The sequence below is a fragment of the Bombina bombina genome, chromosome 1, assembly GCF_027579735.1.
Source record: "Bombina bombina isolate aBomBom1 chromosome 1, aBomBom1.pri, whole genome shotgun sequence".
Classification (NCBI taxonomy): Eukaryota; Metazoa; Chordata; class Amphibia; order Anura; family Bombinatoridae; genus Bombina; species Bombina bombina.
In genome coordinates this window covers 366803499-366827101 of record NC_069499.1, presented here as the reverse complement: position 1 = coordinate 366827101, position 23603 = coordinate 366803499, and the positions used below count along the sequence as shown (strand labels likewise).

The following is a 23603-nucleotide window of genomic DNA, read 5'->3' as shown; positions in this document are numbered from 1 at the left end:
ACGAGAAAAGGGGATCGCGTCCGATGCTGCAGTCATGAGACCTAAAACCTCCATGCACATAGCTACTGAAGGAAATGACTGAGACTGAAGGTTCCGACAGGCTGCAACCAATTTCAGACGTCTTTTGACTTTTGTTTATTTGTGACTTTTTTTACCAAAGCTATTACATGAGCAGCAAGCGTGTTTGGAATGATATATTCTGCTCATGTGACTAGAAAGATGCATTTATAGAACTTGGATTGCATAAACTCACAAAAATATATATAAAAAATTAGGTTTCCAAGTTTCACATCAAATGCACATGCTGATACATTATTACTAGTTACTTATGTATTTGATTTTTCTTTTTACATACCTAAACAGTTCAATTACTGATCTGTTCAGTTGACACTTTACTATCATTTGATGCTCTCAACATTCATGATAAATGAATATACTGATTATTATGTTTTACTTCTGAGCATGTTTCAAAGTTTAAAAGTGGGATTTGATCAATATTTCTTTTTTTTTCTTTTCAAAGAAGAAAATACAAAAGAAGCATGAGCCTGGTTGACAACACCACAAAAGCGATGCTAACAGTCAAGATACAGTATGCCAAGCCAGTCAACAATGATTTCAAGAGGCTTATATCAGTTAATTCAATTTCTGATACATTTTTATTATTTAATTATTTAAGAAATATTTTTGATCGCTCACAATGGCTTACACCAGAAAAAAACATGTCAAGATAGCTATGGTAATCAATTGGAATACAGATCAAACATTTGGTTTCTACTACAAATTGAATAAACTGTACCTTTTCTTCCTTGAGGCAGCAGACAGTTCTCATGAATACATGGTCCCCATGTGGACCACGGAGATTTCCATACCTTCAAATTTAATGATTTGAGATCCTGATGGAAAAACGGACCTTGAGATAGAAGGTCTGGCCTTAATGGAACTGGCCAAGGTTAGCAACTGGACATCCGAACGAGATCTGCATACCAAAACCTGTGAGCCCATGCTGGAGCCACCAGCAGCACAAACGATTGCTCCATGATGATCTTGGAAATCACTCTTGGAAGAAGAACTAGAGGCGGAAAAATATAGGCTGGTTGATAACTCAAGGGAAGTGTCAATGCATCCACTGCTTTCGCCTGAGGATCCCTGGACCTGGACAGGTACCTGGGAAGTTTCTTGTTTAGATGAGATGCCATCAGATCTATTTCTGGAAGCCCCCACATCTGAACAATTTGAAAAAACACATATGGGTGAAGAGACCACTCTCCCGGATGTAAAGTTTGACGACTGAGATAATCCGCTTCCCAATTGTCTATACCTGGGATATGGACCGCGGAAATTAGACAGGAGCTGAATTCTGCCCAAACAAGTATCCGGGATACTTCTTTCATAGCCTGAGGACTGTGAGTCCCATCCTGATGATTGATATATGCCACAGTTGTGATATTGTCTGTCTGAAAACAAATAAAATGGCTCTCTCTTCAATAAAGGCCAAAACTGAAGAGCTCTGAGAATTGCACGGAGTTCCAAAATATTGATTGGTAATCTCGCCTCTTGAGATTTCCAAACCCCTTGTGCTGTCAGAGATCCCCAGACAGCTCCCCAACCTGAAAGACTCGCATCTGTTGTGATCACAGTCCAGGTTGGACGAACAAAAGAGGCCCCTTGAACTATACGATGGTGATCTAACCACCAATTCAGAGATAGTCGAACATTGAGATTTAAGGATATTAATTGTGATATCCTTGTATAATCCCTGCACCATTGGTTCAGCATACAAAGCTGAAGAGGTCTCATGTTAATACGAGAAAAGGGGATCGCGTCCGTCATGAGACCTAAAACCTCCATGCACATAGCTACTAAAGGGAATGACTGAGACTGAAGGTTCCGACAGGCTGCAACCAATTTCAGACGTCTCTTGTCTGTTAGAGACAAAGTCATGTATACTGAATCTATCTGGAAACCTAAAAACATTAACCTTGTCTGAGGAACTTTTTGGAAAATTGATACTCCAAACAATATTAGTTGATTTGTGTGAGATTCTGCAGAACGTAAAGACTGGGCAAGTACCAAGATATCGTCCAAATAAGGAAACACCGCAATACTCCGCTCTCTGATTTCAGAGAGTAGGGCACCAAGAACCTTTGAAAAGATCCTTGGAGCTGTCGCTAGGCCAAAAGGAAGAGCAACAAAGTTGTTAATGCTTGTCTAGAAAAGAAAATCTCAGGAACTGATAGTGATCTGGATGAATCGGAATATGAAGATATGCATCCTGTAAGTCTATTGTGGACATATAATGCCCTTGCTGAACAAAAGGCAGAATAGTCTTTATAGTCACCATTTTGAATGTTAGTACTCTTACATAACGATTCAAGACTTTTAGATCCAGAACTGGTCTGAATGAATTTTCTTTCTTTGGGACAATTAAAAGAATTGAATAAAACCCCAGACCCTGTTCCTGAAAAGGAACTGGCATGATTACCCCAGATAACTCCAGGTCTGAAACACACTTCAGGAAAGCCTGTGCTTTCTCTGGGTTCACTGGAATGCGTGAGAGAGAGAAACTTCTCACAGGTGGTCTTACTCTGAAACCTATGCTGTACCCCTGAGAGACAATGTTCTGAATCCAATGATTTTGGACTGAATTTATACAAACATCCTTGAAAATTTTTAATCTGCACCCTACCAGCTGAGCTGGAATGAGGGTTAGAAGCTTTAAATGTACCCTTAGATTTTTTATCCTGAGGCAAAAAAGCTCCCTTCCCCCCAGTGACAGTTGAAATTATAGAATCCAACTGAGAACCAAATAATTTATTACCTTGGAAAGAAAGAGATAGCAATGTCGATTTAGAAGTCATATCAGCATTCCAAGATTTAAGCCATAAAGCCCTTCTAGCTAAAATAGCTAAAGACATATATCTAACATCAATTCTGATGATATCAAAAATGGCATCACAAATGAAATTATTAGCATGTTGAATTAATTTAACAATACTATACACATCATGATCTGATACTTGTTGCGCTAAAGTTTCCAACCAAAAAGATGAGGCAGCTGCAACATCAGTCAAAGAAAAAGCAGGCTTAAGAAGATGACCTGAACATAAATAAGCTTTCCTTAGATAAGATTCAAGCTTCCTATCTAAAGGATCTTTAAAAGAAATACTATCTTCCGTAGAATTAGTAGTAAGTTTAGCAAGAGTAGAGATGGCCCCATCAACTTTGGGAATCTTTTCCCAAAACTCTAATCTAGCAGTAGGCAAAGGATACAATGTTTTAAACCTTGAAGAAGGAGTAAAAGAAGTACCCAGTCTATTCCATTCCTTTAAAATCATATCTGAAATAGCATCAGGAACTGGAAAAACCTCTAGAATAACTACATAAGGTTTATAAACCGAATTTAAATGTTTACTAGTTTTAGTATCAAGAGGACTAGTCTCCTCCATATCTAATGCAATCAACACTTCTTTTAATAAAGAACGAATATACTCCATTTTAAATAAATAAGAGGATTTGTCAGTGTCAATATCTGAGGCAGGATCCTCTGAATCAGACAGATCCTCATCAGAGATAGATAAATCAGTATGTTGTCGGTCATTAGAAAATTCATCAACTCTATGAGAAGTTTTAAAAGACCTTTTACGTTTAATAGAAGGCGGAATGGCAGACAAAGCCTTCTGAATGGAATCAGAAATAAATTATCTTAAATTTACAGGAATATCCTGAGCATTAGATGTTGATGGACCAGCAACAGGTAATGAACTACTACTGATGGAAACATTCTCTGCATGTAAAAGTTTATCATGACAACTATTACAAACCACAGCTGGAGGAACAGTTACCACAAGTTTACAACAAATGCACTTAGCTTTGGTAGAACCGATATCAGGCAGCAGGATTCCAGTAGTAGATTCTGAGACAGGATCAGATTGAGACATCTTGCAATATGTAAAAGAAAAAACAACATATAAAGCAAAATTATCAATTTCCTTATATGCAAGTTTCAGGAATGGGAGAAAATGCAAACAGAATAGGCCTCTGACATAGAAAAAAAGACCAGAGGCAAAAGGAATGCGGTCTTAAATAATGAAAAAATGTTTGGTGCCAAGTATGACGCACCACAAACTGAAAAACATTTTTTTGCGCCAAAAACGTCCGGAACGAAACTCAAGCATCATAGATGACGCAACCTTGTTGAAAGACTCGGTGCCAACTAAGACACCGGAAATGACGAATTTGCGTCAACAAACGTAATTTTCATGCCAAAAAAGTCTCGCGCCAAGAATGACGCAATAAATTATAGCATTTTGCTCTCTCGTGAGCCTAATACAGCCCGCAATTTAGAAAGAGTAAATTTGAAAACCTCAGGTAAGATTTTTTTTTTTAATGCATTTCCCAGATATGAGACTGACAGTCTGCAAAAAGGAAATATTCTGATAAACCTGAATCATGGCAAATATAAGTACAAACATATATTTAGAACTTTATATATAAAGTGCCAAACCATAGCTGAGAGTGTCTAAAGTAAATGAAACATACTTACCAAAAGACACCCATCCACATATAGCAGATAGCCAAACCAGTAGTGAAACGGAAATCAGTAGAAGTAATGGTATATAAGAGTATATCGTCGATCTGAAAAGGGAGGTAGGAGATGAATCTCTACGACCGATAAAAGAGAACCTATGAAATAGATCCCCATTAGTCAGACCATTGCATTCAATAGGTGATACTCCCTTCAAATCCCTCTGACATTCACTGTACTCTGAGAGGAACCGGGCTTCAAAAAAAGCTGAGAAGCGCATATCAACGTAGAAATCTAGCACAAACTTACTTCACCACCTCCATAGGAGGCAAAGTTTGTAAAACTGAATTGTGCGTGTGGTGAGGGGTGTATTTATAGGCATTTTGAGGTTTGGGAAACTTTGCCCCTCCTGGTAGGATTGTATATCCCATACGTCACTAGCGCATGGACTCTTGCCAATTACATGAAAGAAATAACAGTTTAATCACCAACCTTTGTGTTTAACTGCATTCTAAGGTTTCACTGCTCTCTGCTGCCCTGTCCTCATTTAACAAAACATTCCCTGACCAGAAATAAGCAGCCTGAGATTTGAGCTGCTTCTAATTAATTAAAGAGAGGTGAGTGGATAGAGACTATGGCCCAAATTCTAAAAAGATCCCTGGGCTGGTGAGATTCTAGAAGAATGATCGCAAGCCCTTCTATTTTCCCTGGTAGAATGATCTAAAGCCACTTTCTACTCTGAAAACAGGGTGTCTTGCTAGGGGGTGTTTACTAAATTTTCATATGCGAAGGAGATGCATACATTACATAAGTGCACAGTAAAATTTGTATTTTAAACACCGTACCAAATGAATAATTGAACCATTCACACACGCATCAAAAATTGTGAGGAAATTGTTCACCAAAAATCGTATTTTATCAAAAATTAGGTTGCACAGGAATAGGTCATATTAACTATGCGCGGAGTAAATCATAATTTAAGTAAACTGTATGTGCAAAAAAAGCAAGAAATTTGTCATTAAAAGCCTAATTGTTGTTTTTTTCGTAAAATGTGCTAAACATGGGCATTCCATGGGCGTATATAATTTTTTTTCTCAAATCCCAGATTCTATAAATTATTCTCGCACTACAATTATCACTATTTTTTCTCGCAAGGTAAAAAGTGATGAGTTTTCACCAAAATATTCAGAACACTAATTATTCTGAAAGGAAAACCTATGCATATGAAAATTAGTTTGAATTTAAGGTACAGTGCACTGAAAACAGCATAATATTCATGTTTTAAAACACGCTGGTTTCCTGCTCTGTACTTCGTCCTTCATTGCAAACTTTTACCTAAGAGAGAGCTCTCATTATTTTTATGGAAGACATCTCCCCACTTGCAGGGACAGCCCCTTGTTTTGTAGAATTCCATGAGGGCTGACCCGCAAGTGTTGGCGTTGAAAACTTATCGATGTGCAGCGGACATGATCCACTATATCGGATCATGTCAGCTCGCACCATAGTAAATAGGCCCCCAAGTCTTGACAGGCACATTTTTTAGAACCGGTGCGAAAGAAGGATTCTGGCTAGTGATGTCGCGAACCTAAAATTTTGCGTTGAACTTCCGCAACTGTTCGCGAACGCCATAGACTTCAAAAGGCAGGCGAATTTTAAAACCCTCAGGGACTCTTTCTGGCAACAATAGTGATGGAAAAGTTGTTTCAAGGGTACCAACACCTGGACTGTAGCATGCCGGAGGGGGATCCATGGCAAAACTCTCATGGAAAATTACATAGTTGATGCAGAGTCTGGTTTTAATCCATAAAGGGCATAAATCACTTAACATTCCTAAATTGTTTGGAATAACGGGCTTTAAAACATCAGGTATGATTGATGTTGTATCGATCAGGTAGTGTAAGGGTTACGCCCGCTTCACAGTGACAGACCAAACTCCCTGTTTAAAGGGACAGTCTACACCAGAATTTTTATTGTTTTAAAAGATAGATAATCCCTTTATTACCCATTTCCCAGTTTTTCATAACTAACAAATTTATAATAATATACTTTTAACCTCTGTGATTATCTTGTATCTAAGCCTCTGCAAACTGCCCCTTTTTTCAGTTCTTTTGACAGACTTGCAGTCTAGCCAATCAGTGCCTGCTCCCAGATAACTTCTTGTGCACGAGCACAGTGTTATCTATATGAAATACGTGAACTAACACCCTCTAGTGGTGAAAAACTGTTAAAATGCAATCTGAAAGAGGTGGGCTTCAAGGTCTAAGAAATTAGCATATGAACCTCCTAGGTTAAGCTTTCAACTAAGAATACCAAGAGAACAAAGCAAAATTGGTGATAAAAGTAAATTGGAAAATTGTTTAAAATTACATGCTCTATCTGAATCATGAAAGTTTATTTTGGCCTAGACTGTCCCTTTAACGCACCGCAAACAACCGCAAACAGTCCATTTGCACAACCGCAAACTCCCCATTTGCACAAGGTTGGATACCAAGCTAGCCATGTCCCGTTCCTTGTCCTCACTGATGTCATTGAAGGTCTCTTCCTCCACCTAGCCACGTACAACACCAAGGGTCCCCAAAAGGTGACAACAAGCCCCCTGGGACGTCTGCTGTGTTTGGTCTTCCACCTCCTCAAAGCCACCTTCCTCCTCTGACTCCTCTTCTTCAGACTCCTCTCTCTGCATTGGCTCTCTCTGCATTATTATAAGGTGTGTTAAGTAGTACTATTCCTATCAGTTTAATCCCTGTTACGTCCCCTATCAAGGGATGTGTATATGTCATCGATTTTAGGAACCGGGAGATGGAAAAAGATGCTTGGTCGGTCCTCCTACTTCAAATTTGGGGCACTGCGCGTGCAATCTAATGTGCCACCAGATAGGAGTGGTGTGTTAAGTAGTACTATTCTTATCAGTTTAATCCCTGTTACGTCCCCTATGGCATCGATTTTAGCAACCGGGAGATGGAAAAAGATGCTTGGTCGGTCCTCCTACTTCAAATTTGGGGCACTGCGCGTGCAATCTAATGTGCCACCAGATAGGAGTGGTGTGTTAAGTAGTACTATTCTTATCAGTTTAATCCCTGTTACGTCCCCTATCAGGGGACGTGTATATGGCATCAATTTTAGGAACCGGAAGATGTAAAAAGATGCTTGGTCGGACCTCCTACTTCAAATTTGGGGCACTGCGCGTGCAATCTAATGTGCCACCAGTTAGGAGTGGTGTGTTAAGTAGTACTATTCCTATCAGTTTAATCCCTGTTATGTGCCTTTTTTTTGGTTTGGTTTTTGAAGCCACAGTGCAGCACCAGAGGCCAGAAAAATTAGGCATGTACACATGCCTGAAAAATTAGGTATTGTTGCAGCCGCTGCTGTAGCAGCGGCCAAAAAAAAATGATGTTTGTTTCCCAGGCAGAAAGTGCCCTAAAACATTGCGGCTTGAACCCTAGTTGGTGGCGGATAAGTCACGCAAGTCATCCGGCATTCAGAGATAAAATACAGCAGCGTGTGGACCATTTTTAGCCCAAAGCAGCTCATCTCATCAGGCCTTTTTTAGTTGAATGTATCGCCCACTGTCAGTCCCTTCGGGATCCATCCCTCATTCATCTTAATAAAGGTGAGGTAATCTAGACTTTTTTGCCCTAGGCGACTTCTTTTCTCAGTGACAATACCTCCTGCTGCACTGAAGGTCCTTTCTGACAGGACATTTGAAGCGGGGCAGGCCAGAAGTTCTATCACAAATTGGGATAGCTCAGGCCACAGGTCAAGCCTGCACACCCAGTAGTCAAGGGGTTCATCGCTCCTCAGAGTGTCGATATCTGCAGTTAAGGCGAGGTAGTCTGCTACCTGTCGGTCGAGTCGTTCTCTGAGGGTGGACCCCTGTGGCGATTAGTAGGACTTAAAAAGCTCTGCATGTCCTCCATCAACAACACGTCTGTACAGCGTCCTGTCCTTGCTGGCGTGGTCATGGGAGGAGGAGGATTACTTTCACCTCTTCCCCTGTTAGATTCCCGTTGTGCTGTGACATCACCCTTATACGCTGTGTAAAGCATACTTTTAAATTTATTTTGGAACTGCTGCATCCTTTCCGACTTGCGGTAATTCGGTAACATTTCAGGCACTTTATGCTTATACCGGTGGTCTAGTAGCGTGGACACCCAGTACAGGGTGTTCTCCTTCAGCCTTTTTATACAAGGGTCCCTCAGCAGGCACGACAGCATGAAAGACCCCATTTGCACAAGGTTGGATGCCGAGCTACTCATGTCCCGTTCCTCGTCCTCAGTGATCTCACTGAAGGTATGTTCTTCCCCCCAGCCACGTACAACACCACGGGTACCAGATAGGTGACAACAAGCACCCTGGGATGCCTGTTGTAGTTGGTCTTCCTCCTCCTCCTCAAAGCCACATTCCTCCTCTGACTCCTCTTCCTCACAATCCTCTTCCAGCATTGCCGCAGGTCCAGCAAGCAATGCTGATAAGGCTGTTTCTGGTGGTGATGGTGACCACAACTCTTACTCTTCCTCTTCACGCTCATCTACGGCCTGATCCAGCACTCTTCGCAGAGCATGCTCCAGGAAGAAAACAAATGGTATGATGTCGCTGATGGTGCCTTCGGTGCAACTGACTAGGTTTGTCACCTCCTCAAAAGGACGCATGAGCCTACAGGCATTGCGCATGAGCGTCCAGTAACGTGGCAAAAAAAATCCCAGCTCCGCAGAGGCTGTCCTAGCACCCCGGTCATACAAATAGTCGTTAACAGCTTTTTCTTGTTGGATCAGGCGGTCGAACATTAGGAGTGTTGAATTCCAACATGTCGGGTTGTCGCAAATCAAACGCCTCACTGGCATGTTGTTTCGCCGCTGGATATCTGAAAAGTGCGCCATGGCCATGTAGGAACGCCTGAAATAGCCACGCACCTTCCTGGCCTGCTTCAGGATGTCATGTAAGCGTTGTACGATCAGATTACACGCATGTGCCATGCACGGCACATGTGTCAACTTGCCCAAATTCAATGCCGCCACCAAATTTCTTCCGTTGTCACTAACCACTTTGCCGATCTCCAGTTGGTGTGGAGTCAGCCACTGATCCACCTGTGCATTCAGGAGTGCTAGTCCAGTGTGACTCTCTGCTTTCAGGCAAGTCAACCCCAAGACGGCGTGACACTGCCGTATCGGGGATGTGGAATAGTACCTGGGGAGCTGGGGGGGTGCCGTTGATGTGGAGCAAGATGCAGCAGCAGAAGAGGACTCAGCCGAGGAGGTTCTGGAAGAGGATGGAGTAGGAGGAGTAGAGGAGGTGGCAGCAGGCCTGCCTGCAAAGCCATCACCAGGTTTACCCAATGCACAGTGTAGGTGATATACCTGCCCTGACCATGCTTTGCAGACCAGGTATCAGTGGTCAGATGGACCCTTGCCCCAACACTGTGTGCCAGACATACCATTACTTCCTTTTGCATCATCGAGTACAGGTTGGGGATTGCCTTTTGTGCAAAGAAATTTCGGCCGGGTACCTTCCACTGCGGTGTCCCAATAGCTACAAATTTTTTGAACGCCTCAGACTCCACCAGCTTGTATGGTAAAAGCTGGCGGGCTAAGAGTTCAGACAAGCCAGCTGTCAGATGCCGGGCAAGGGGGTGACTTTGCGACATTGGCTTCTTACTCTCAAACATGTCCTTGACAGACACCTGACTGTGGGCAGATGAACAGGAACTGCTCAAGGCGAGACACGGAGTGGCGGATGGTTGAGAGGGGGCAAGGAGGACAGCAGTGGTTGACGTGGCTGAAGATGCTGGACCAGGAGGAGGATGGCGGATTTGAGTTTGTGTGCTGCTTGTACTCATGTGTTGATCCCATAGGCGTTTGTGATGTGCGATCATGTGCCTTCGCAAAGCAGTTGTACCTAGGTGGGTGTTGGACTTCCCACGACTCAGTTTCTTTTGGCACAGGTTGCAAATGGCATCGCTGTTGTCAGAGGCAGACACACAAAAAAAATGCCACACTGCTGAGCTCTGCAATGACGGCATTCTGGTGGTGGCAACAGCATGCGTTGATTGGCGTGCTGTCTGGCTGACCCTGGTGCCGATGCATGCTGTCTGACTGTGCCACTAGCTCCTTGCGACGACCTCCCCCTCCTTCTAACTCGTCTCCTCCTCCTCTCTGTCTCCCGATCTGAACTTTCCCCCTCTTCTTCTTCTCTTCTAGCGGGCACCCACGTGACATCCACGGAAGCATCGTCATCATCAACCGCTTCACTTGTATCTGACAACTCAGCAAAGGAAGCAGCAGCGGGTACAACATCATCATCACACCGTACGTCCATGTGTGTAATGCTGCCTGACTGAGACATATCCCTGTTATCTACATCCTCTGTCAATAATGGTTGTACATCACTATCACTCATTTCTTCCAATTGATGTGTAAATAACTCCTCTGACAGATCAAGTGAAGCGGCTGTGGTGCTAGTGTTGGTGGTGGTGGCAGGCGGGCGAGTGGTAACTTGAGAGGTGCCCAAGCTAAGCTGGAAGAGGATGGTGTGTCAAGGTTCCGAGCGGAAGCTGTAGAAGATTGGGTGTCCTGTGTTAGCCATTCAACTATGTCCTCAGAACTGTTCAAGTTCAGGGTACGTGGCCTCTGAACACTGGGCATTATTCTAGGGCCAAAGGGAATCACAGCACCACGACCACGATGGATCCTGCGGGGTGGCCTGCCTCTGCCTGTCATTTTTTTTTTCGATTAGTGGTACTATGCGTGCAAGCTACTGTGACAACATATATGAGTGGCACTGTGCACTGGCAGAAGTTGGCAGAGTAGACGCTGTAGGCCTGACACACACGCTTGCAGACAACTAACTGCTATTCAATCTATTACAGTCAAAATTGTATTTTTTTTTTTTTTTAAATGTACACTATTGTTACACCAGATATGAATTGCACTGGGGTGACACTGTGCCCTGGCAGGCACTGAAACGCACACGTGTGAAGGAAACTGACTGCTATTATTTAACAGAGTCAAAAAAGTGTTTTGTTTTTTTTTAAATCTACACTACTGTTTGACCAGATATGAGTTGCACTGGGGTGACACTGTGCCCTGGCAGGCAGGCACTGAAACGCACACGTGTGAAGGAAACTGACTGCTATTATTTAACACAGTCAAAAAAGTGTTTTTTTTTTTTTTTTAAATCTACACTACTGTTACACCAGATATGAGTTGCACTGGGGTGACACTGTGCCCTGGCAGGCAGGCACTGAAACGCACACGTGTGAAGGAAACTGACTGCTATTATTCAACACAGTCAAAAAAGTGTTGTTTTTTTTAAATATACACTACTGTTACACCAGATATGAGTTGCACTGGGGTGACACTGTGCCCTGGCAGGCAGGCAGGCACTGAAATGCATACGTGTGAAGGAAACTGACTGCTATTATTTAACACAGTCAAAAAAGTGTTATTTTTTATAAATCTACACTACTGTTACACCAGATATGAGTGGTGGCACTGGGCAAGTGGGCACAGTATACGCTGTGAGCCTGACACACACGCTGGCAGGCAGGCAGGCAACTGCAATTAGATTACACAGGAAAAAAATAAATACAAAGCAGACTGATGTTCTAGCCCTAAAAAGGGCTTTTTGGGGTGCTGTCCTTACAGCAGAGATCAGATGAGTCCTTCAGGACTGTAGTGGACACTGAATACACTAGCCTAGCTATCGATTTCCCTATTAAATCAGCAGCAGCTACACTGTCCCTCCTCTCACTAAGAATGCAGCTTCCGAATGAATCTAAAATGGATGCTGTCCAGGAGGTAGGAGGGTCTGGGAGGGAGGGTCTGCTGCTGATTGGCTGGAATGTGTCTTCTGACTGCGAGGTACAGGGTCAAAGTATTACTCAATGATGACGAATAGTGGCGGATCGAACATCGCATATGTTCGCCCGCCGCAGCGAACGCGAGCAAGCTATGTTCGCCGGTGAACTATTAGTGACATCACTAATTCTGGCTCCTTAATACCTTACCTCTACTACCCTTCCAGGCACTCTGTGACAATATATATATATATTTTATTTTTTTATTTTTTAAAAGAAGTTTTTACCTGAATTTATACAGCTTTTGTGTTGGTTGCTAGCAGCAAAACAACAGCAAGTAATTTAAAATGTGTTTGCTCTTTATAAAATATAATGTAGTTTGTCATGCAAAAGTTTAAACCTTGACTTTTGTTTATGTGTGACTTTTTTTTTTACCAAAGCTATTACATGAGCAGCAAGCGTATTTGGAATGATATATTCTGCTCATGTGACTAGAAAGACGCATTTATAGAACTTGGATTGCATAAACTCACAAAAATATATATAAAAAATTAGGTTTCCAAGTTTCACACCAATGCACATGCTGATACATTATTACTAGTTACTTATGTATTTGATTTTTTTTACATACCTAAACAGTTCAATTACTGATCTGTGCAGTTGACACTTTACTATTATTTGATGCTGTCAACATTCATGATGAATGAATATTCTGATTATTATGTTTTACTTCTGAGCATGTTTCAAAGTTTAAAAGTGGGATTTGATCAATATTTCTTTTTTTTTTTTTTTTTTCAAAGAAGAAAATACCAAAAAAGCATGAGCCTGGTTGACAACACCACAAAAGCGATGCTAACAGTCAAGATACAGTATGCCAAGCCAGTCAACAATGATTTCAAGAGACTTATATCAGTTAATTCAATTTCTGATACATTTTTATTATTTAATTAATTTAAGAAATATTTTTGATAGCTCACAATGGCTTACACCACACAAAAAACATGTCAAGACAGCTATGGTAATCAATTGAAATACAGATCAAACATGTGGTTTCTACTACAAATTGAATAAACTGTACCTTTTCTTCCTTGAGGTAGCAGACAGTTCTCATGAATACATGGTCCCCATGTGGACCACGGAGATAACACACAGTCTATAGAACAGGGGATATTGCATAGCTGAGAGGTAGAGGGCATTGGACCTGTGCAGAATTTCTGTTCCACTGGTCTATAACCTAAAAATAAATATTAATTATCAGAATAAATGTTTATTATATTATTATAAACGTAGTCTGTATGATGTCTGAGTTGTTAATGGCTTCTTTCAAAACATTAAATGGACATAAGACCAAAAAAATATATATTTCATGTAATTTTAAACAACGTTGCAATTTATTTCTATTACGTAATTTGATTTGTTCTCTTGCTAACCTTTGTTTAAAAGCATACCTAGGTAGATTCAGGAGCAGCAGATCACTACTAGGAACTAGCTGCTGATTGCTGACTGCACATATAAGCCTCTTGTGATTGGCTGTCCTGATGTGTTCAGCTATCTCCCAGTAGTGGATTAAGGTTTCTTCATCAAACGATACCAAGAGAATGAAGCAGATTTTTTAATAGAAGTAAACTGGAAAGTTATTTGAAATTGTATGATCTATCCAAATCATAAAAGAAAAAATGAGTTTATGTCCCTTTAAGGACTAGGGGTTTGATCACAATCCTAAAGAAAAAAATGTATATAATAATTAGAGATAATCCCTATTAAATTCTAAAAGGATTTTTAAATATAAATTAGCTGATATATTTCTCCAAAGGATTGTGATTGGCCCCTAGATTTTGCAAATAGTATAAGATTTTAAACTAATATTTTTTTTTGTTTTTTAATGTGGTTTAAATTATCTTTTTATTTTTTGAAGTTGTTAGTACAAGTACTGTAATACAAACAGACACAACCACATCACAAATGCTGTTCCTTTTAGCTGTAAAATTCTCTATTAGTATGTAAAAATTGTTTTTGTATGAACTTTAATGTTTTTTAATGAAATAAAACAAAAACAGAATTTATGTTTACCTGATAAATTACTTTCTCCAACGGTGTGTCCGGTCCACGGCGTCATCCTTACTTGTGGGATATTCTCTTCCCCAACAGGAAATGGCAAAGAGCCCAGCAAAGCTGGTCACATGATCCCTCCTAGGCTCCGCCTACCCCAGTCATTCGACCGACGTTAAGGAGGAATATTTGCATAGGAGAAACCATATGATACCGTGGTGACTGTAGTTAAAGAAAATAAATTATCAGACCTGATTAAAAAACCAGGGCGGGCCGTGGACCGGACACACCGTTGGAGAAAGTAATTTATCAGGTAAACATAAATTCTGTTTTCTCCAACATAGGTGTGTCCGGTCCACGGCGTCATCCTTACTTGTGGGAACCAATACCAAAGCTTTAGGACACGGATGAAGGGAGGGAGCAAATCAGGTCACCTAAATGGAAGGCACCACGGCTTGCAAAACCTTTCTCCCAAAAATAGCCTCAGAAGAAGCAAAAGTATCAAACTTGTAAAATTTGGTAAAAGTGTGCAGTGAAGACCAAGTCGCTGCCCTACATATCTGATCAACAGAAGCCTCGTTCTTGAAGGCCCATGTGGAAGCCACAGCCCTAGTGGAATGAGCTGTGATTCTTTCAGGAGGCTGCCGTCCGGCAGTCACATAAGCCAATCTGATGATGCTTTTAATCCAAAAAGAGAGAGAGGTAGAAGTTGCTTTTTGACCTCTCCTTTTACCAGAATAAACAACAAACAAGGAAGATGTTTGTCTAAAATCCTTTGTAGCATCTAAATAGAATTTTAGAGCGCGAACAACATCCAAATTGTGCAACAAACGTTCCTTCTTCGAAACTGGTTTCGGACACAAAGAAGGCACGACTATCTCCTGGTTAATGTTTTTGTTAGAAACAACTTTTGGAAGAAAACCAGGTTTAGTACGTAAAACCACCTTATCTGCATGGAACACCAGATAAGGAGGAGAACACTGCAGAGCAGATAATTCTGAAACTCTTCTAGCAGAAGAAATTGCAACCAAAAACAAAACTTTCCAAGATAATAACTTAATATCAACGGAATGTAAGGGTTCAAACGGAACCCCCTGAAGAACTGAAAGAACTAAGTTGAGACTCCAAGGAGGAGTCAAAGGTTTGTAAACAGGCTTGATTCTAACCAGAGCCTGAACAAAGGCTTGAACATCTGGCACAGCTGCCAGCTTTTTGTGAAGTAACACAGACAAGGCAGAAATCTGTCCCTTCAAGGAACTTGCAGATAATCCTTTCTCCAATCCTTCTTGAAGAAAGGATAGAATCTTAGGAATCTTTACCTTGTCCCAAGGGAATCCTTTAGATTCACACCAACAGATATATTTTTTCCATATTTTGTGGTAAATTTTTCTAGTTACAGGCTTTCTGGCCTGAACAAGAGTATCAATAACAGAATCTGAGAACCCTCGTTTTGATAAGATCAAGCGTTCAATCTCCAAGCAGTCAGCTGGAGTGAGACCAGATTCGGATGTTCGAACGGACCTTGAACAAGAAGGTCTCGTCTCAAAGGTAGCTTCCATGGTGGAGCCGATGACATATTCACCAGATCTGCATACCAAGTCCTGCGTGGCCACGCAGGAGCTATCAAGATCACCGACGCCCTCTCCTGATTGATCCTGGCTACCAGCCTGGGGATGAGAGGAAACGGCGGGAATACATAAGCTAGTTTGAAGGTCCAAGGTGCTACTAGTGCATCTACTAGAGTCGCCTTGGGATCCCTGGATCTGGACCCGTAGCAAGGAACCTTGAAGTTCTGACGAGAGGCCATCAGATCCATGTCTGGAATGCCCCACAGTTGAGTAATTTGGGCAAAGATTTCCGGATGGAGTTCCCACTCCCCCGGATGTAATGTCTGACGACTCAGAAAATCCGCTTCCCAATTTTCCACTCCTGGGATGTGGATTGCAGACAGGTGGCAGGAGTGAGTCTCCGCCCATTGAATGATTTTGGTCACTTCTTCCATCGCCAGGGAACTCCTTGTTCCCCCCTGATGGTTGATGTACGCAACAGTCGTCATGTTGTCTGATTGAAACCGTATGAACTTGGCCTTTGCTAGCTGAGGCCAAGCCTTGAGAGCATTGAATATCGCTCTCAGTTCCAGAATATTTATCGGTAGAAGAGATTCTTCCCGAGACCAAAGACCCTGAGCTTTCAGGGGTCCCCAGACCGCGCCCCAGCCCATCAGACTGGCGTCGGTCGTGACAATGACCCACTCTGGTCTGCGGAAGGTCATCCCTTGTGACAGGTTGTCCAGGGACAGCCACCAACGGAGTGAGTCTCTGGTCCTCTGATTTACTTGTATCTTCGGAGACAAGTCTGTATAGTCCCCATTCCACTGACTGAGCATGCACAGTTGTAATGGTCTTAGATGAATGCGCGCAAAAGGAACTATGTCCATTGCCGCTACCATCAAACCTATTACTTCCATGCACTGCGCTATGGAAGGAAGAGGAACGGAATGAAGTGTTTGACAAGAGTTTAGAAGTTTTGTTTTTCTGGCCTCTGTCAGAAAAATCCTCATTTCTAAGGAGTCTATTATTGTTCCCAAGAAGGGAACCCTTGTCGACGGAGATAGAGAACTCTTTTCCACGTTCACTTTCCATCCGTGAGATCTGAGAAAGGCCAGGACTATGTCCGTGTGAGCCTTTGCTTGAGGAAGGGACGACGCTTGAATCAGAATGTCGTTCCAAGTAAGGAACTACTGCAATGCCCCTTGGTCTTAGTACCGCTAGAAGGGACCCTAGTACCTTTGTGAAAATCCTTGGAGCAGTGGCTAATCCGAAAGGAAGCGCCACGAACTGGTAATGCTTGTCCAGGAATGCGAACCTTAGGAACCGATGATGTTCCTTGTGGATAGGAATATGTAGATACGCATCCTTTAAATCCACCGTGGTCATGAATTGACCTTCCTGGATGGAAGGAAGAATTGTTCGAATGGTTTCCATTTTGAACGATGGAACCTTGAGAAACTTGTTTAAGATCTTGAGATCTAAGATTGGTCTGAACGTTCCCTCTTTTTTGGGAACTATGAACAGATTGGAGTAGAACCCCATCCCTTGTTCTCCTAATGGAACAGGATGAATCACTCCCATTTTTAACAGGTCTTCTACACAATGTAAGAATGCCTGTCTCTTTATGTGGTCTGAAGACAATTGAGACCTGTGGAACCTCCCCCTTGGGGGAAGCCCCTTGAATTCCAGAAGATAACCTTGGGAGACTATTTCTAGTGCCCAAGGATCCAGAACATCTCTTGCCCAAGCCTGAGCGAAGAGAGAGAGTCTGCCCCCCACCAGATCCGGTCCCGGATCGGGGGCCAACATTTCATGCTGTCTTGGTAGCAGTGGCAGGTTTCTTGGCCTGCTTTCCCTTGTTCCAGCCTTGCATTGGTCTCCAGGCTGGCTTGGCTTGAGAAGTATTACCCTCTTGCTTAGAGGACGTAGCACTTGGGGCTGGTCCGTTTCTACGAAAGGGACGAAAATTAGGTTTATTTTTGGCCTTGAAAGACCTATCCTGAGGAAGGGCGTGGCCCTTACCCCCAGTGATATCAGAGATAATCTCTTTCAAGTCAGGGCCAAACAGCGTTTTCCCCTTGAAAGGAATGTTAAGTAGTTTGTTCTTGGAAGACGCATCCGCTGACCAAGATTTCAACCAAAGCGCTCTGCGCGCCACAATAGCAAACCCAGAATTTTTCGCCGCTAACTTAGCCAATTGCAAAGTGGCGTCTAGGGTGAAAGAATTAGCCAATTTGAGAGCACGGATTCTGTCCATAATCTCCTCATAAGGAGGAGAATCACTATCGATCGCCTTTACTAGCTCATCGAACCAGAAACACGCGGCTGTAGTGACAGGGACAATGCATGAAATTGGTAGTAGAAGGTAACCTTGCTGAACAAACATCTTTTTAAGCAAACCTTCTAATTTTTTATCCATAGGATCTTTGAAAGCACAACTATCTTCTATGGGTATAGTGGTGCGTTTGTTTAAAGTAGAAACCGCTCCCTCGACCTTGGGGACTGTCTGCCATAAGTCCTTTCTGGGGTCGACCATAGGAAACAATTTTTTAAATATGGGGGGAGGGACGAAAGGTATACCGGCCTTTCCCATTCTTTATTTACAATGTCCGCCACCCGCTTGGGTATAGGAAAAGCTTCTGGGAGCCCCGGGACCTCTAGGAACTTGTCCATTTTACATAGTTTCTCTGGGATGATCAAATTCTCACAATCATCCAGAGTGGATAATACCTCCTTAAGCAGAGCGCGGAGATGTTCCAACTTAAATTTAAATGTAATCACATCGGGTTCAGCTTGTTGAGAAATTTTCCCTGAATCTGAAATTTCTCCCTCAGACAAAACCTCCCTGGCCCCCTCAGACTGGTGTAGGGGCATTTCAGAACCATTATCATCAGCGTCCTCATGCTCTTCAGTATCTAAAACAGAGCAGTCGCGCTTACGCTGATAAGTGGGCATTTTGGCTAAAATGTTTTTGATAGAATTATCCATTACAGCCGTTAATTGTTGCATAGTAAGGAGTATTGGCGCGCTAGATGTACTAGGGGCCTCCTGAGTGGGCAAGACTGGTGTAGACGAAGGAGGGAATGATGCAGTACCATGCTTACTCCCCTCACTTGAGGAATCATCTTGGGCATCATTTTCAGTGTCACATAAATCACATCTATTTAAATGAGTACAAAAAACGTTTTAAAATAAAACCGTTACTGTCACTTTAAATTTTAAACTGAACACACTTTATTACTGCAATTGCGAAAAAGTATGAAGGAATTGTTCAAAGTTCACCAAAATTTCACCACAGTGTCTTAAAGCCTTAAAAGTATTGCACACCAAATTTGGAAGCTTTAACCCTTAAAATAACGGAACCGGAGCCGTTTTTATCTTTAACCCCTTTACAGTCCCTGGTATCTGCTTTGCTGAGACCCAACCAAGCCCAAAGGGGAATACGATACCAAATGACGCCTTCAGAAAGTCTTTTCTATGTATCAGAGCTCCTCACACATGCGACTGCATGTCATGCTTCTCAAAAACAAGTGCGCAATACCGGCGCGAAAATGAGGCTCTGCCTATGATTAGGGAAAACCCCTAGAGAATAAGGTGTCTAAAACAGTGCCTGCCGATATTATTTTACAAAAATACCCAGATTAAATGATTCCTCAAGGCTAAATATGTGTATATATGAATCGATTTAGCCCAGAAAATGTCTACAGTCTTAATAAGCCCTTGTGAAGCCCTTATTTACTGTCTGAATAAAAATGGCTTACCGGATCCCATAGGGAAAATGACAGCTTCCAGCATTACATCGTCTTGTTAGAATGTGTCATACCTCAAGCAGCAAAAGACTGCTCACTGTTCCCCCAACTGAAGTTAATTCCTCTCAACAGTCCTGTGTGGAACAGCCATGGATTTTAGTAACGGTTGCTAAAATCATTTTCCTCTTACAAACAGAAATCTTCATCTCTTTTCTGTTTCAGAGTAAATAGTACATACCAGCACTATTTTAAAATAACAAACTCTTGATTGAATAATAAAAACTACAGTTAAAGACTAAAAAACTCTAAGCCATCTCCGTGGAGATGTTGCCTGTACAACGGCAAAGAGAATGACTGGGGTAGGCGGAGCCTAGGAGGGATCATGTGACCAGCTTTGCTGGGCTCTTTGCCATTTCCTGTTGGGGAAGAGAATATCCCACAAGTAAGGATGACGCCGTGGACCGGACACACCTATGTTGGAGAAACAGCAAACAAAATGCATTTACATATTGTAACAAATTGTAACAAAAAGATTTTATTTAAAGATACCAGAAGCAATATTTTTTTAATTCAAATTTCAATTTTACACAGTAAAAGGTAATTAACTACATGAACCTATTATTCATTTATGCTAAATAAACATATGAGTTACATCATGTGTACTATTTATCAATATTTTTCACCACTCTATTGAATGTAAGCTACGTTACATAACTTATTTAAAGGGACAGTGTACTTCAGAAGTTGTTTTGTTTAAAAAGATAGATAATCCTTTTATATCCAATACGGTTATATTAATATACCTTTTACCTCTGTGATTACCTTGTACCTAAGTCTCTGCAGCCTGCCCCCTTATCTCAGTGCTTTTGGCAGACATGCATTTTAGCCAGTCAGTGCAGGAGTGAGCAAAATGTTATCTATATGGCAGACATGAACTCTCACTGTATAGCTGTGAAAGTGGCCATCAAGGACTTAAAAATTAGCATATGAGCCTACCTAGGTTTAGCATTTAACAAAGAATACAAAAAGAACAAAGCTAATTTGATGATAAAAGTAAATTGGAAAGTTGTTTAAAATTGTATGCTCTATCTGAATCATGAATCTGATGGAGTATATAATTTTAAACTTTCCAATTTACTTCTAATTTATGTTGCTGGAGATAAAATCTCCTTTCCCTAGCCTTAAAGTGTGACCTCTTGTCACAAATAAATATATTTATGGAACACATAGATATCTATACCCCTTATATAGAATCCTTCCCGTAGGAAGCGGTTAACACCGCTCTATTCACAAACTCCAGTTCTGGAAAAGTAAATAGCAACAGTCCCTCTATTTTGCTCCATGAGCTGCACATAGTAGCGGCAAATGACTGCGGTATTCAAAATCGCTCTTAAGGTCTATCCGGATAAGTCGGGCATAGAAATAGCAGAATACCTTTCCAGTATGAATCCCATTGTGAGGTTTGATCATCCAGCTTCAGCTACGCCTTCATGGCCTCCCATTGACGAGAGCTTGTTTCCAAACGAGTATACACAAAATGCTTGCTTCTGATCCTGCCTCCTTAGCTTGGGAGCGTGTAGGAATTACACCCGGTTCTCAGGTTACTCTGTTTCCATCGTGTTTCCATTGTGCACTAAGCGGATACACTGTTACTGCTTCAAACAGTCCTTCCTTTGCAGGAAAGCCACGCCTCCATAGAACATAGCTTACTTATTGTTCAAGGTAGATACAACTACTCACAAACAACAGTCCTTGCAGCAAAATTATGTGGAAATGAAGTAAATTTTTGCATAGCCAACAACATATCTGTTTCACCCCCTTGTGCTTGTCATGCTGGGGCTTCATCAGAGCTCACATTTTTACTGCTCATCTCCCACATTTATATCCTCTAGGCCCGTCCTACTTAATTGATTTCCATGTTCTTAAAGGGACATTTACTCCATGCCTTTCTGTGTTTCTCAGAAAGTTCCTTTCTTTTCCACACCATGAGGCCTACTTATCAAGCCGTCAACTTACTTGCATTCAACGGCACCAATACACGCGCCTGACATTGCCTAATATCGCGGCCGCGGACCTGAATATGATCTCCATATTTAACAAAAAAGCTGTCATAAAGCCGTGCACCAAGTACGGGGCGATGAGCAGCGGACTGTTGTTAACTAAAAGTCATCGATCTTGCTGCTATTCGGCTTTTTCCCAGCTTTATTTATATCCTGTCACTAAACATCACCACTATACTAAACTGTTTAACCCCTATCCCACTGCTTCCCAACCCTGCCGCCGCCTACATTACTTTATTAACCCCTAATCTGCCACCCCCTACATAGCCACCACCGACATTATGTTGTTAAACCTTAATCTGCCGCCCCCTACACCGCCACCACCTACATTATGTTATTAACCCCTAATCTGCTGCCCCTACACCGCTGCCACCTACATTATGTTATTAACCCCTAATCTGCTGCCCTGACACCTCCGCCACCTACATAATGTTATTAAGCCCTATCCCGCCGCTCCCGGAGCTCACTGCAACTAAAAAAATTGTATTAACCCCTAAGCCCCTGGCCTCCCACATCACTACCACTTACTAAACCTATTAACCCCTAAACTGCCAGCCCCCCACATCGCCAGAAACTAAATGAACCTATTAACCCCTAAACCTAACAACCTGCTAACTTTATATTAAATATTAACTCATCCCTATCTTATAATAAATTTAAACTTACCTTTAGATTTAAATTAAACTATATTAAACTATTAATTAATCTACCCTAACTATTATCCTAAAATTACATTAAACTATATTAAACTAATAATTAATCTACCCTAACTGTTATACTAAAATTACATTAAACTACAAATTAAATTAACTATATTATATATTTAAAAGCCTAAATAATTTAAACCTACTATTAAAAATTACAAAGTTACAAAGAACTAACAACTAAGTTAAAAAAACTAACAACTAAGTTACACAAAATAACAAACACTAAGGCCCAGATTACGAGTTTTGCGTTAGAGGCTATGCGGTGCTAACGAGCAGTTTTGCCTCACCGCTCACTTACCTGCAGCACTGGTATTATGAGTTTTCAGAAACCCGTCGTTAAAAGACAAGAAGTGAGCGTTGACCAAAATTTTGCTCATTACCGCACTCCAATACAAGCGCTGCTTAAATCAGCGGTGAGCTGGTCGTATATTCTCGTGCACGATTTCCCCATAGGAATCAACGGGGAGAGCCGACTGAAAAAAAGTCTAACACCTGCAAAAAAGCAGCGTAAAACTCTTTTACGCATAAATAAAATTTATGTCTACACCTAACATGAACCCCAAGTCTAAACACCCCTAATTTTACACTTATTAACCCCTAATCTGCTGCCCCCGACATTGCCGACACATGCATTACGTTATTAACCCCTAATCTGCTGCCCCCAACATCGCCGACACCTACATTATATTTATTAACCCCTAATCTGCCGCCCCCAATGTCGCCGCAACCTACCTACATGTATTAACCCCCAACGTCGCCGCCACTATATTAAGGTTATTAACCCCTAAACCTAAGTCTAACCCTAACTCCCCCTAACTTAAATATAATTATAATAAATCTAAATAAATATTCCTATCATTAAATAAATTATTCCTATTTAAAACTAAATACTTACCTGTAAAATAAACCCTAAGCTAGCTACAATATAACTAATAGTTACATTGTATCTAGCTTAGGGTTTATTTTTATTTTACAGGTTTGTATTTATTTTAACTAGGTAGAATAGTTATTAAATAGTTATTAACTATTTACTAATTACCTAGCTAAAATAAATACAAATTTATCTGTAAAATAAAGCCTAACCTAAGTTACAATAACACCTAACACTACACTATAATTAAATAAATTAACTACATTAAATACAATTAACTAAATTAAATTAAATTAGCTA

General features: G+C 41.4%; 1 protein-coding gene across 1 annotated transcript in view; it reads right to left on the bottom strand.

Moving 5' to 3' along the window:
- The window catches only part of THSD7B (thrombospondin type 1 domain containing 7B), a 1177597-nt gene that overhangs the window by 870400 nt on the left and 283594 nt on the right, over positions 1–23603 (bottom strand). Inside the window, 1 exon segment of the mRNA XM_053712541.1 lies at positions 13396–13551. Within this exon segment, the coding sequence (XP_053568516.1) occupies positions 13396–13551 (156 nt within the window).